At 59.6% G+C, this 12,759-nt stretch overlaps 2 protein-coding genes across 2 annotated transcripts in view; both read left to right on the top strand.

Moving 5' to 3' along the window:
* Positions 1 to 361: 361 nt before the first annotated feature.
* On the top strand, positions 362 to 2,805 carry LOC309438083 (uncharacterized protein; the record flags this gene model as incomplete). Its single annotated transcript, XM_082048990.1, has 4 exons — positions 362 to 622; positions 730 to 918; positions 1,145 to 1,314; positions 1,584 to 2,805. Exons 1-4 carry the CDS (start codon positions 464 to 466, stop codon positions 2,803 to 2,805), a joined length of 1,740 nt encoding a protein of 579 aa, XP_081905116.1. The 5' UTR covers positions 362 to 463.
* A 986-nt stretch (positions 2,806 to 3,791) lies between these two features.
* Positions 3,792 to 12,759, top strand: part of DRC1 (dynein regulatory complex subunit 1) — a gene marked incomplete at its 5' end in the record, with an annotated part of 11,805 nt that continues 2,837 nt past the window's right edge. The window contains 8 exons of the mRNA XM_082048989.1: positions 3,792 to 3,919; positions 5,019 to 5,106; positions 6,102 to 6,214; positions 8,655 to 8,838; positions 9,361 to 9,498; positions 9,648 to 9,734; positions 10,237 to 10,359; positions 11,850 to 11,989. Of these exons, the coding sequence (XP_081905115.1) occupies positions 3,792 to 3,919; positions 5,019 to 5,106; positions 6,102 to 6,214; positions 8,655 to 8,838; positions 9,361 to 9,498; positions 9,648 to 9,734; positions 10,237 to 10,359; positions 11,850 to 11,989 (1,001 nt within the window). The remainder of the gene's footprint in view (positions 3,920 to 5,018; positions 5,107 to 6,101; positions 6,215 to 8,654; positions 8,839 to 9,360; positions 9,499 to 9,647; positions 9,735 to 10,236; positions 10,360 to 11,849; positions 11,990 to 12,759) is intronic.

Here is a 12,759-nt window from a genome sequence, read left to right as displayed (position 1 = left end):
GCCGGCACCGCGGGAGGGGACCGGCCACCCCGGCCCATGGCTGGTCCCGGGTCAACGGGCTCTTCCACACCCAGGCCAGGGCAGTGTAGGGAGCGCTGGCCAGAAAAGTCATCCTGATGGCTCCTGAGGGCGGATGGGAATTACCCTGAGGAGCCCTAAGGGGAATTGGCCCAACCCGCCCCCATCCTTCCCCCTCGGGCCTCCCTGCAGCCACAACAGGGTGTCCCAGGGCCTGGCCAGGATCCCTGGGGCAGGAGAGGGGCCGAGAGACCAGCACAGGGTCCCTGGCTGCTCAGAACCCGCTGCCCCTGGGGATGGCCGCTCTGGCTCCCCGTGGGGCTGCTCCCTGCAGGCCCTGGGCTGTGTCCCCCAAACCCTGACACAGGGGCTCCCTGGGGCGGCTGCACCATCCCCTGCGCCAGCTCAGCCCGGGGCACTGGGGCAGCCCTTGTGTGTCAATGTGATGTCACCGTTGCATCACAAACGTGGCCCTTATTTAAGTGGGTTTCGGGGAGGCTCAGGTGTCACTTTGACTGCGCGCGAGCCAGTGAGCAAGCGAGCAAGCGAGATGGGCAAGTGTGTGGAAAACACATCAAAGGTGGAAGGAGAAGCAAAGGCGCAGGTAGGAGCGGGTGCTGCGGAGTCACCCCAAGCTCTCCTCACCCCGGGGACCTCGCCGGGTTTCTCGGCCTCCCCAGCTGATCCTTTGCACATCCCCTCGTCCTGCAGAGACCCCAGAGGAGACTCCGGCACTGCGTCAGGAACATGGGGGAATGGCAGCTGACCCTGCTCACCTTCATCTTAGTCCTGCCTGTCTGGGTCCTGTGCAAGATCCTGCTGCCCCACATCATCACCTCTTTGGGCATGATGGGTGTGAGCATCTACATGGTCCGTTGGGCCAACAACACCAAGGTCAAGGTCAGTGTCTGTCCTGGGCCCTGTTTTGGGAGGGAACAGTGAGCAGTGGCCATTGCCCACCCAGCCAGGCCCCTGCCCCGGAGCCACCGAGCCACCTCCGCTGGGCACCAGGCTTGGGGCTGGGCCACTCCAGTCCCTGTCACTCCAGCCACCCTTCCCAGGGTCCTTGTTTCCTGGCCGAGGGGGGACACCCTGCACTAACCCGGGCTTTGCTTCCTGCGGACAGGGCACCCGTGTGAGGAAGAGCCCCCGGAGCAGCAGCAGGACGAACCACATGGGGAAGCAGCCCTGTCCCAGAGCTGCCCCGGGCTCCGCTGCGGCTCCCGGCCAAGGGAGCCCATCGCAGCCGGAGCCCTGTGAAGGCGAGGAGGGGTCTGCAGAGAGCTCCAGGGCTGGGTAAGGAGAGCCCTTCCCTGCAGGGGCAGCCCCTCGGGAGCCCCAGCCCTGAGCTGAAGGTTCCCAGCCCCTCGCTCTGCCCTCGTGCTGCTGGGCTGGGCTTGGCCCATGTCCCCAGGTCCCCAGCTCAGCCAGCGATCCCAGAGCTGGCAGGGCTGGCACCGGGGAGCTGGGAGATCTCCCATGGGACGGGAGAAGGCAGAGAGAGGGTGCTGGGTCTGTCCTGCCCCACAGCAGCCCCCACAGTCCAGCCGCTATTTCCCCCACAGCCAGTGCATTCCCCAGCAAGGAGAATTGTGCAGAAGCAGCTGCGATGGGGAAGCAGCCTCTGCGAGGGAGCTCCCCCAGGACACACAAGACAAGGGTCCAGGTGGACGTTCCTGTGCCGGCAGCAGCTCGGAGCTCCCCAGGAACCGGCACTCCATCGGCAACATGGAGGAGCTCAGCAGATCCCTCATGGACTCCCTGGACATGACCGAAGTCTGCGACAACCTGATGGAGGAGCCAAAGGCAACATCTCTGAAGAGCACGACTCCAGCGTTGGGCAAATCCAAGAGCAGTGAATATCTGGTCTGCCTGCAGTGCCGTCGATGCGTCACCAGCGGCTGCCCGCACTGCAGCGAGCCCGAGGAGCAAGAGGACCTGCCCATGCTGGTCATCATCCCCCACGGCTACTACGTGGTGGTGGCCAAGGGGCAAGTGGTGGAGAGAAAGCTGGAACTGAAATTTGAGCTGGTCATCGGTGGGAAGTCAGTCTACACGTGGGAGAAAGACCAGCTGCTCGACAAAACAGACCCTGAGACGTGCCACATGGACCGTGACGAGCCCATAAGCCTTTGGGGCAGCAAGAGCTCAAAAGCCCCGTACCCCGTCCTCAGGACACCACAGGGACAGATGGGACTGGACGGGCAGGACATGAGGGCTTCTCCTGGGCAGCAGCCTTGGGCAAGACGCAGCGATGCCGGCAGCGCAGACCTGCAGCCGGCTAGGCAGGGGGGGTCTCTCCCCAGTGTGGTCTCCACGCGGTCCAGGAGCCCTGGGGACAGTGAGACCTCGCAGGTGTCGTGTCCCATCCTCAGCGCCCAGGGGACACCAGAGGGACAGACAGGACTGGCCAAGAAGGACACATGGGCTGCTCCAGACCTGCAGCTGGCTGGGCAGGGGGAGTGTTTCCCCAGCGTGTTGCCCACGTATCTCTGGCCCACATGGGCACAGCCCCCCTCCCCTGCGGCCCTGGAGCGGCTGCGCAGGGCTGGGCTGGAGCCGCTGCCAGCAGTGGGGTTCAGGGGCCTGGAGCCGGGGCTCAGTGTGCAGCAGTGGATCCGGCTCTCCTGGGCCACCGTGAAAAGGAGAGTAAGAGCCGCACTGGACTATTTGTGCATCGCTGGGAGCCCGGAACCCACCGACACCGTGGAGTGGGAGCAGACGGTGCGACTGGATCTGCAGCGCAGGGCTGAGGCGCTCTTGTACAAGACGGAGGTGGTGGTGTAGAGCTTCGGCAGGACAAGGTGGGACCAGGAGGAGCGTGGGCAGGGGCAGCGCAGTGTGGGAGGCCAGGGCCGGGCTGTGCCGTGCGGCTGTTGGAGCCGGGTTGGTTGGGAGGTGTTTCTGCAGGACGAGGTCCTGTGCAGTGTCGGGGTGGCGCTGGGGGACGGGGTGGCCTCTGCTGGTGCTGGTTTGGATGGGGCTGACACAAAGTGCTGACTCCCCACCGGCTGGGCCCCCTTGGCCCATGGAGATGCTGCAGCAGATGCCGCTGGTTCCCGTGTGCGCTGAGCCAGCTGCCCCCACCTGCTGGGGCCCGGGAGACGCCCCACACTGCTGCTCAACCCCCGACTCGTCTGCTCCCTGTGCAGCCGCAGGACCAAGGGCAGGAGGAGCCCCAAGCGCCTGGAGCTCTGCTGGGATGGAGCAACGATCCGCCTGTCGCCCCGGAGGCCTCGAGCAGCAGAGCCCCGAAGAGCAGCTGTGAGCGGAGAGCTCAGCGCGGACACCACGCTTCTGTCAGAATAAAACCCTGCAGTCCTTGGAACAGCCTCGAGAGCTCTTCATTTCTGGACTAAACCGGGGGAAGCAGCTCCTGGCTCCGCGGGGCTGGCGGCGCTGGGCACAGCGGGATCCGGGCACAGGCCCCGCGCTGCTCACAGGGCTCTGCTGACCCAGCCAGGACCGGCAGCGCAGAGCTCACGGCACCAGCGAGCTCTCGCAGGGCCCCGGGGCCGTTTCTCAGCACCAATAACTCCGCCCTGACCCCCTTTATCGCCCCTTCCCCTCGGCTCAGACCCGCGGACGTTACCCCTACCCAACGGTCGTTGGGAGGAGGGGGGAAAGCGCCGCGCATGCGCACTGCGACGTTGCCAGGCGAGGCAACGAGCGCCGACTCACATGCGCGGTGCTGGCGTTGCTAAGCAACGCAGGGACGCGGCAGCCGCCGTGCGCATGCGCAGCAGCCGCCGCTCCGGGCGGGCCGGGGCTCCATGAGCCGGGCAGCGGGCGCGGATGCGGGATGGCGGGCACCGGGCCCGGCCCCCAGCGACCCCGGGCCCCAGGAGCGCATCGCCGCCCGCCGCCGCCGCATGTCTGCCCGCCTTGATGCCAAGCGCCGGTGAGAAACTGGGCTCGTGTTTGCCACGCCCCGCCTGCCCCCCCACCGGCCCCGCCTAAATCAGAGCGGGGCCCAGGCCGTTCCCTGCCCCACGCCGGCACCTTCTCCCCAGACTCTGGTCGCAGGTGCTCTCCTCTTCCCCAGACTGCCACTGGAGTTCATGCCCCCACCCCCAAACTAGTCCCCGTTCCCTCACCCCAAAGTGGCACCCAGTGCCGAGCTGCCCCCAGGACCGGCACAGGCTGGGAGACCGTCCCCAGGGCTCAGAGCAGCCCCGCCCCACACCAGCCCTGGGTCAGGACCCCTACCGCAAACTGGCGGGGGGCAGGGAGCCAACGTGGCCTTTCCAGCCTTCCTGGCACCCAGGACCTCCCCCCAAACTGGCCTTGGGCCAGGGACCACCCTGAATCCCGAGCCAGGCAGAGACCTCCCCACTCCCTGCTGAATGGCAGCGGGTCAGGGACCACCCCCGCAATCCCAGCTCAGCCCAAAGTCAGGGACATCTGTCGTGGAGGCACATCCAGCTTAGTAAGTAACATGAAGCAGAGAGTGTATTAAAAATCATACAACCTTATATCTCTAAATAATTAATTATATTTAGTGTGCATCTACTTAAGCTAAATGATTAGTGTTAAACTTGAATGGGGCTCATCCACTGACCTGTGAGCAGTAAAACCATGGCCACCCAGCTCACTTATTTAGCAGGGAGAGCTCACAGTAGCTCATCCAGGCTGTTGTATTTAGAGAGTAAAGGGGTTGACTCATGGTCAAATTGCACATGGTAGGAAAAGTCTGCACGGGACTCCCTGAGCCCCCAAGTTATTGGGGTTCAGTTCCCGTTCTGCTTCCCGCGGGTCTCCTGGCAGGAGCTGTTGGCCCGGCTGCAGCTCAGGCCGTTCCCTCCTCTGGAGCCTGGACCAAACTGCTCTGCTTTGGCTGGGGGTCGAGTGAACCCGCCACCCCTGGGACTGAACCAGCGAGGGGGACAGAGAGCGAATTGTGCTGTGCTGAACGTGCAGTCCGGCTGGGATCCCAGATCCAAGGGCATCTCCGAGCGTCAGGGTGCAAAATGTTCTGTGTTTTCCCCTTTTCTGCCCAGGGCGGCCCTTGGAGAAGATGCAGAGCCCAAGGCGGTTGAGGAGGAAGAGCAGAGAAGGAGCCATAAGGAGATAGAGGAGAGCGGGCAGGTGCGGCAGGAGGACGGGAAGGTCCTCTCATGTCCCTGACCTCTAGACGTTTGGCTTTACCCTCCATTTAGCTCTGTGTGGTGCTCAGTGTCACACAGCAGCGCTTATGGGAGAAGCAGCAGGGACAGAAACTCCTCAGGACTGGGTGGGGGGTGATTCTTGGGCTGGATCCTGGGAGTTGAGTTCCCTGGGACAAACAGCCCTTGGGCTGGAAGGATCTGGGACTGTCGCTGTGCATCCAAACTCCAGCCCAAATCCCGAGCCCCATCCGCACACGCAGGGGAAGCAAAATAAGCAGGTGCTCTCAGCGCATTCCCCTTGGTGCTGCTCCCCTGCAGGGTTTGACAGGAGAGGGATGAGCCTGGAGGGCGTGGAGGTCCTTGCAGTGCCCATCAACCCCACCATAGTGTGGAAACACGAGGGGTTTGGGTCTGCACAGGCACCTCAGTGTGGGGATAGGAGCCAGACCCACAGCCAGGGTTGCTCCACTATGCCTCCAGAGTGTGAGATGCCTGCCACTGGGCTCCCCAGTTGAAGAAGGACAAGGAATTACTGGAGAGAGTGCAGCAAAGGGACACAAAGATGCTGAGAGGTCTGGAGCATCTTTGTGATGTGGAGACTGAGAGAGCTGGGGCTGTTGAGCTGGAGAAGAGAAGCTGAGAGGGATGTGATCAATGGGATCAATATCTCAGGGTGGGTGTCAGAGGATGGACCAGACTCTGTTCATGGTGCCCAACGCCAGGGTGAGGGGCAACGGGCACAGACTGAAACACAGGAGGCTCCATGTGAACATGAGCAGAAACTTGTTTGCTGGGAGGTGCCAGAGCCTGGCCCAGGCTGCCCAGAGCGGGTGTGGAGTCTCCTGCTCTGAGACATTCAAACCGCCTGGACCCACCTGTGTGATCTGCTCTGTGACCCTGCGTGAGCAGCTGGGTTGGACTGGGGGATCTACAGAGGTCCCTTCAACCCCAGCCATTCTGTGATTCACTTCACAGAGGCTGGCCAAGCTGCTCTTTGAAGGCACGCAGATGGTGACAAACATCCAGGTGGCTGCTGACCTGCGGGAAACGCAGAGGAGAGCAGAGGAGGCAGAGCTGAAGCTGCGGAGGTGAGAGGCTGCGCCGTGGGTCTGTGCTGCTGGGAAGGGGCAGTGCAGTGTCGGTGCAGCTTTCGGAGGACATCCTGACCGTGGTCATCCGGGAACGCTTAGCAGTCAGGGCAACAGTGAATTTATGCTCAAAAGGAAAATTTAGCCACGCAAAGAGCCTCCAGGTCCATCCTGCTGCAGCTGGATCGTTACAGAGTGCAGCAGGTCAAGGCTGGTGGCTTCTCCAGGGGGCACTTAACAGTCTCCTCCAGACCCTCCGCATCTTATATCTCTCTCTAGAACTACCTGAAAGAAGGTTTTAACCAGGGGGACAGGCTCTGCTCCCCAGGATCAAGCACCAGGAGCAGAGGAAACGGCCTCAAGTTGCGCCAGGGGAGGTTGAGGTTGGATGTGGGGAACAATTTCTTCCCCAAAGGGCTGTGGGGCATTGGAACAGGCTGCCCAGGGCAGTGCTGGAGTCACCAGCCCTGGAGGGTTGGACAGACGGACATGAGGTTCTCAGGACATGGGGCAGTGCCAGGGGTGGGTTATTGTTGGACTCGGTGATCTTAAAGATCTTTCCCAACCAAAATGATTCTATGATTGAGCTTGACCCTCTTTATCTCCTGGAAAACACGGGGAGCAGAACGCCCCAGCTGGCTTTGGGCATCTGTGTGGGCATCTGAGGCAGGAGAGATGTCCCTGGGGTGGTGGGAGGGATGTCCCCAAGGAGGTAGGAGAGATGTCCCCAGGGAAGAATGACTCTGGAGAGGCAGGAGGGATGTCCCTGGGGTGGCAGAAAGGATGTCCTCAGGGAGGTAGGATGCCAGAGTCACCATCCCTGGAGGGTTGGACAGACGGACATGAGGTTCTCAGGACATGGGGCAGTGCCAGTGTGAGGTTCACAGTTGGACTCAATGATCTTAAAGGTCTTTTCCAGCCAAATCAATTATTTTCTGTCATAACGATCTTGCTCCTCGCACACACTCAGCACGTGCCTGGACGAGGCTCTGCACAAGCTGCTCTGACTCTGAGCCTGATCCTGCTGTGACCAGGGGTCGGTGATTTCCCAAAGCCCTTCCAGCCTCCGTTATTCTCTGACTCATCTGTGTCCCTTCCTGGGCAAACGTGTCCTGCTGCACCAGATTTGCTGGGCAGCCTCTGCGGGACGGGAGATCAGCTGGGAAACACCGAGTCCTTGCTCCTGCTGCCTTTGGAGGGCACTGCAGGAACATTTTATGGGAGGCTGCCTGTAGCAAGATATCTGTCCTTGCTCAGATGGATGGTTTCCCAGTGGGAATCTCATTAAGGAAGCAGGTTCTGTGTCCCGAAACTGTCTGTAGAGCAAGTTTAAAGGTGGCAAATTGGCTGCTCTTCAACCTGACCCTTGGGCCATCCCCAGAACACACTGGATGGTGCCTCGGGAAGAATAAAGACTTTTGTAATACAGATGTGAGATGTACAGTGCTGCACCTCCAATCCTGGGGCAGTTCTGGGCCCCTCACGCCAAGAAAGGCCTTGAGGTGCTGGAGCGAGTGGAGAGAAGGGAACGGAGCTGGTGAGGGGCTGGAGCACAAGCGTGATGGAGCGGCTGAGGGACCTGGGGGGTTCAGCTGGAGAACAGGAGCTGAGGGGAGACCTTCTGATCTCTGAACTGCCTGAAAGGAGCTTGGAGCCAGGGGGGGTCGGGCTCTGCTCCCCAGGAACAAGCACCAGGAGCAGAGGAAACGGCCTCAAGTTGCGCCAGGGGAGGTTGAGGTTGGATGTGGGGAACAATTTCTTCCCCAAAGGGCTGTGGGGCATTGGAACAGGCTGCCCAGGGCAGTGCTGGAGTCACCAGCCCTGGAGGGTTGGACAGATGGAGATCCCCCTTATGAGGAAAGGCTGAGGGAGCTGGGGCTCTGGAGCTGGACAAGAGGAGACTGAGGGGGGACTCATTCCTGGGGATCAATATGGAAAGGGGGAATGTCAGGAGGATGGAGCCAGGCTCTTCTGGTGACAACCAGTGACAGAACAAGGGGCAATGGGTGCAAACTGGAACACAGGAGGTTCCACTGGAATATGAGAAGAAACTTCTTCCTGGTGAGTGTGCCAGAGCCTGGCCCAGGCTGCCCAGGGGGGTTGTGGAGTCTCCTTCTGTGCAGACATTCCAACCCGCCTGGACACCTTCCTGTGTAACCTCAGCTGGGTGTTCCTGCTCCATGGGGGGATTGCACTGGATGATCTGTGCGAGGTTCTCAGGGACACGGGGCAGTGCCAGGGGTGGGTTAATGGTTAATGTTAGAGCCCTTGCTCTAACAACCACTTGTAAGAAAGCTGCTGCTCCTCTGATACCTTGACACCAATTTGAATCCAAACTGGGTCACGCAGGGCAGTGCTCCTGCAGCGTGGGCCGTGGAACCCCATCTGCAGCACTTGCTGCCCCAGCTCCCTGTTTGCCATGTGCTCCTCACTGCTGCAGGCTGGAGAGGCTGGAGAAGGAAGCCAAGTCTGGCACGGCCAGGTTTGCGGAGATCACCTCCAAGTGGGCCCTGACCACGGAGCGGACGGTCCCGCAGGAGCTGTGGCAGCTGCTGGACCGGCAGCAGCAGCGATGCACGCAGCTTCTGGAGCAGAAGAACCAGCTCATCAGTGACCTGCAGCAGGTGGGGTGGGGAACAGGCAGGGACAACCAGCAACCACAGAATAGTTTGGGTTGAAAGGACCGTTAAAGGGCATCTAGTTGGGGTGTTCAGTGTGGAGAAGAGAAGCTCTGGGGAGACCTTATTGTGGCATTTCTGGACTTAAAACGGGCCGAGAAGAAAGATGGGGACAGACTTATGAGCAGGGCCTGTTGTGATAGGACAAGGGGTGATGGTTTTAAACTAAAGGAGGGAGATTCAGGTTAGATATAAGCAAGAAATTGTTTGTGCTGAGGGTGGTGAGAGCCTGGCCCAGGTTGGCCAGAGAGGTGGTGGCTGAACCATCCCTGGAGACATCCCAGGCCAGGCTGGACGGGGCTCTGAGCAACCTGAGCTGGTGAAGATGTCCCTGCTCATGGCAGGGGGGAACTGGATGAGCTTTGAAGGTCCCTCCAACCCAAATAATTCTGTAATTCTACCCTCTCAGTTAGCCCCTGAGGATTCCTGGTCAAATACTCTCTGATTTCAGCATCTGCTCTCCACCAGGAGCTGAAAAACAAAGACGAGCAGTATGTCCAGGCCATTAAGCAGCAGTCGGATGATATCAACCTGCTTTTGGAAAGAATGGAGGAGCAGATCAGGACCATGCTGAAAACTTACCGACACAAACTCCTGCAGATTGAGGTAGCCAGTTCATGTGGTGGTACAAGAGTCCCATGGGAAAACCTGCAGCCGATTGCATGTCCCCTCCTGCAGGCTGCTGGCCTGGACCACAGTACAGTTGGCAATGAGTGGGGGTAACGTGATGGTGAAGGGTGCTCTCTCCTTCACAGAAAGCTTTTGAGCTCGAACGGCGAGAGCTGCTGGACAGCAACAAGAAGAAGTGGGAGGAAGCCATCCAGGCCCACAACACACAGGAGGTAAGGCCCATGTGAGATTTAAAATCATAGAATTGGTTTGGTGGGAAAAGATCTTTAAGATCCCTAAGATCATCCAGTCCAACTGTTAACCTCATACTGCCAAAGCCACCTCTAACCGCTGTCCCTGAGAACCTCATGTCCGTCTGTCCAACCTCCAGGGATGGTGACTCCAGCACTGCCCTGGGCAGCCTGTTCCAATGCCCCACAGCCCCTTGGGGAAGAAATTGTTCCCCACATCCAACCTCAACCTCAAAGTCTCTCCTGCAGTGAGGGACCAAAGGCTGCCAGGACTAGGGCTGCTCTCCAGCACTGGATGCCTTGAAAGACCCACATGCATGAAGACAGTTGGTTCTTCAGGACCGTGGGGGCCAAGGGAGGGTTTTTCAGCCTCCTGTGCAGGGGAATTATCCTTGCGTGACCTTGCTTTGTGCTGGCAAAAGGTGCTGTGCTCACAGGAGGAAGCTTTCACCACTGATGGATGATGTTCTCCTTCTCCCCGTAGCTGGAATACATCCAGACCCGCCTGAGGAAGGTGGAAGAGTTTGAGAAACAGCTGAAGCAGCTGCTGCTGCAGGATGAGGAGGAGTATAACAGCATGAAGATCCAGCTGGAGATTGAAGTGCAGGTACAGGGAAGGCTGGCGCGTACCGTGTGGGGAGGCGGTGGAGCGGATCTCCCTGGGCTTCTCTGCGTGCAGCTGGCGCTGCGGGACAGCTGCATGTCAGGAGAGCCGCAGCTGGTGGCTGCTCCCCTCAGCTGTTCAGCGTGCACAGTCCATCCCCGCGTCAACAGGGGGATGCAGCTGTTGTTCCCTCCTCTCCATGGGTCCTACACCACAGTGTCCATCTGCCCGTGGCTCTCAGGGCTCTGTAGCACATGAATCGTAGCTCTGGGACGTATGAGGATCGAGGAGGTCAAGGGGTTTGTGACTTCTGGCATCTTGATTGATAGGAGGATTGGATAGTGTGAGTGACATAAGGTCATTTCAGCTCAGCCCAGTTTCCTCCTTCATCAGTGCCTTTGCCTAGGGGGTGGGAGCTTTTGGCCATAACCCCCTGGTTTCTCTACCACCCATGAAGTCCACTTGGTGTGAGAACTGTCGTGAGTTTGCCCTTGCCCACGCGGGAGGGCGTGCGGTGGGGGAGCACAGCGCTGGCACACGGCTGGTGAGCGGGCACCGGGGGCTCCCGCTGCACACCCAAACCTTGTCACCCTGACTGCCCCGAGGTACAGGGGACACCTCTGCATCCACTGCATTCCCTGCGAGAAACGGCGTCAACACCGCAGCGCATCTGTGACTTGCTGTAATCAGAGAGACACAGATCCTTTTGGTTGGAAAAGACCCTCAACATCATCAAGTCCAAGCATAACCCACCCCTGGCGCTGCCCCATGTCCTGAGAACCTCATGTCCGTCTGTCCAACCCTGCAGGGCTGGTGACTCCAGCACTGCCCTGGGCAGCCTGTTCCAATGCCCCACAGCCCTTTGGGGAAGAAATTGTTCCCAGATCCAACCTCAACCTCCCCTGGCGCAACTTGAGGCCGTTTCCTCTGCTCCTGGCGCTTGTTCCTGGGGAGCAGAGCCCGACCCCCCTGGCTCCAAGCTCCTTTCAGGCAGGTCAGAGATCAGAAGGTCTCCCCTCAGCTCCTGTTCTCCAGCTGAACCCCCCAGGTCCCTCAGCCGCTTCCATCACACTTGTGCTCCAGCCCCTCACCAGCTCCGTTCCCTTCTCTCCACTCGCTCCAGCACCTCAAGGCCTTTTTTGGTGTGAGAGGCCCAGAACTGACGCAGGATTCGAGGTTTGGCCTTGTCAGTTCCTCAAACCAACATGAAAATCCCAGCTGGGTTGAGGAGAGAGGCTCAAATGAGCGCCCCACTGAGCTAAACTAAAGCTGGATATAACTTCAGTCCGTTCTCCCTTCCCCAGACATGGCCGCATAGCTTGTACTTATGGGCAACCAGCATCCCATCACTCACCCCTGAGTGATGCCATGCGGTTACCTGGGGACATGCCTGTGGGAAGATGGAGTTTGGAGACGCAGGATCAGCAGGATCCAGGCTTCCGTGTGGCCTTTGCTCATGGCACAGCTTGTTCTCGTGTTTTTTGAAATGCCAGAACCTGGAGAAGCAGCTCCAACAGATGAAAGCCGCCTACCAGCTGACCCAGGAGAAGCTGGACTTCAACCTCCAGGTGCTTAGAAAGCAGGACGAGGAGAACGCCATCATCAGAGGCCAGCAGAAGAGGAAGATCAACCGGTAAAGATCCATCCCTGGAAGATGGGTTCTGCCTTACCTGCCATCACCTCCCATACACCATTTTTTGTGGAGCCCATCACCTAAAAGAGGCCAACAAGCTCCATCCCTGGGCTGGGGTCAACCGAGGGCAGGGCCACCCTCAGAGAGCTTTGGACAGCCCGGCCATGACCTTGGCACTGAGCAGGCACTAGTAGGCGAGCAGCCCCAAGTCCAAGTGCAGGACACACGTGGAGCTGCTGGAGAGGGGCCAGAGGAGCCCCAGGAATGACCCGAGGCTGGAACAGCTCTGCTGGGGGACAGGTGAGAGAGTTGGGGTGTTCAGCTGGAGAAGAGAAGCTCTGGGGAGACCTTAGTATGGCCTTTCCAGACTTAAAAGGGGCCAAGAAGAAAGATGGGGACAGACTTTTGTGCAGGGCCTGTTGTGATAGGACAAGGGGTGATGGTTTTAAACTAAAGGAGGGAGATTCAGGATGGGTATAATGAAATTGTTCGTGCTGAGGGTGGTGAGAGCCTGGCCCAGGTTGGCCAGAGAGGTGGTGGCTGAACCATCCCTGGAGACATCCCAGGCCGCTGGACGGGGCTCTGAGCAACCTGAGCTGGTGCAGATGTCCCTGCTCATGGCAGGGGGACTGGGGGAGATTTAACAGTCCCTTCCCACCCAAATCATTTGGCAATTCGATGATTCTAAGTCCAAATCCTTCATGCAAGCTGGATCCCCGAAGGTGCCTGTTTGGGGACGCTCAGCTTGTCTGTCCCTCCCCAGGCTCTAC

Source organism: Streptopelia decaocto (assembly GCF_964273445.1).
Source record: "Streptopelia decaocto genome assembly, chromosome: 3".
NCBI classification, from domain to species: domain Eukaryota; kingdom Metazoa; phylum Chordata; class Aves; order Columbiformes; family Columbidae; genus Streptopelia; species Streptopelia decaocto.
This window is presented reverse-complemented; position numbering and strand designations above follow the sequence as displayed.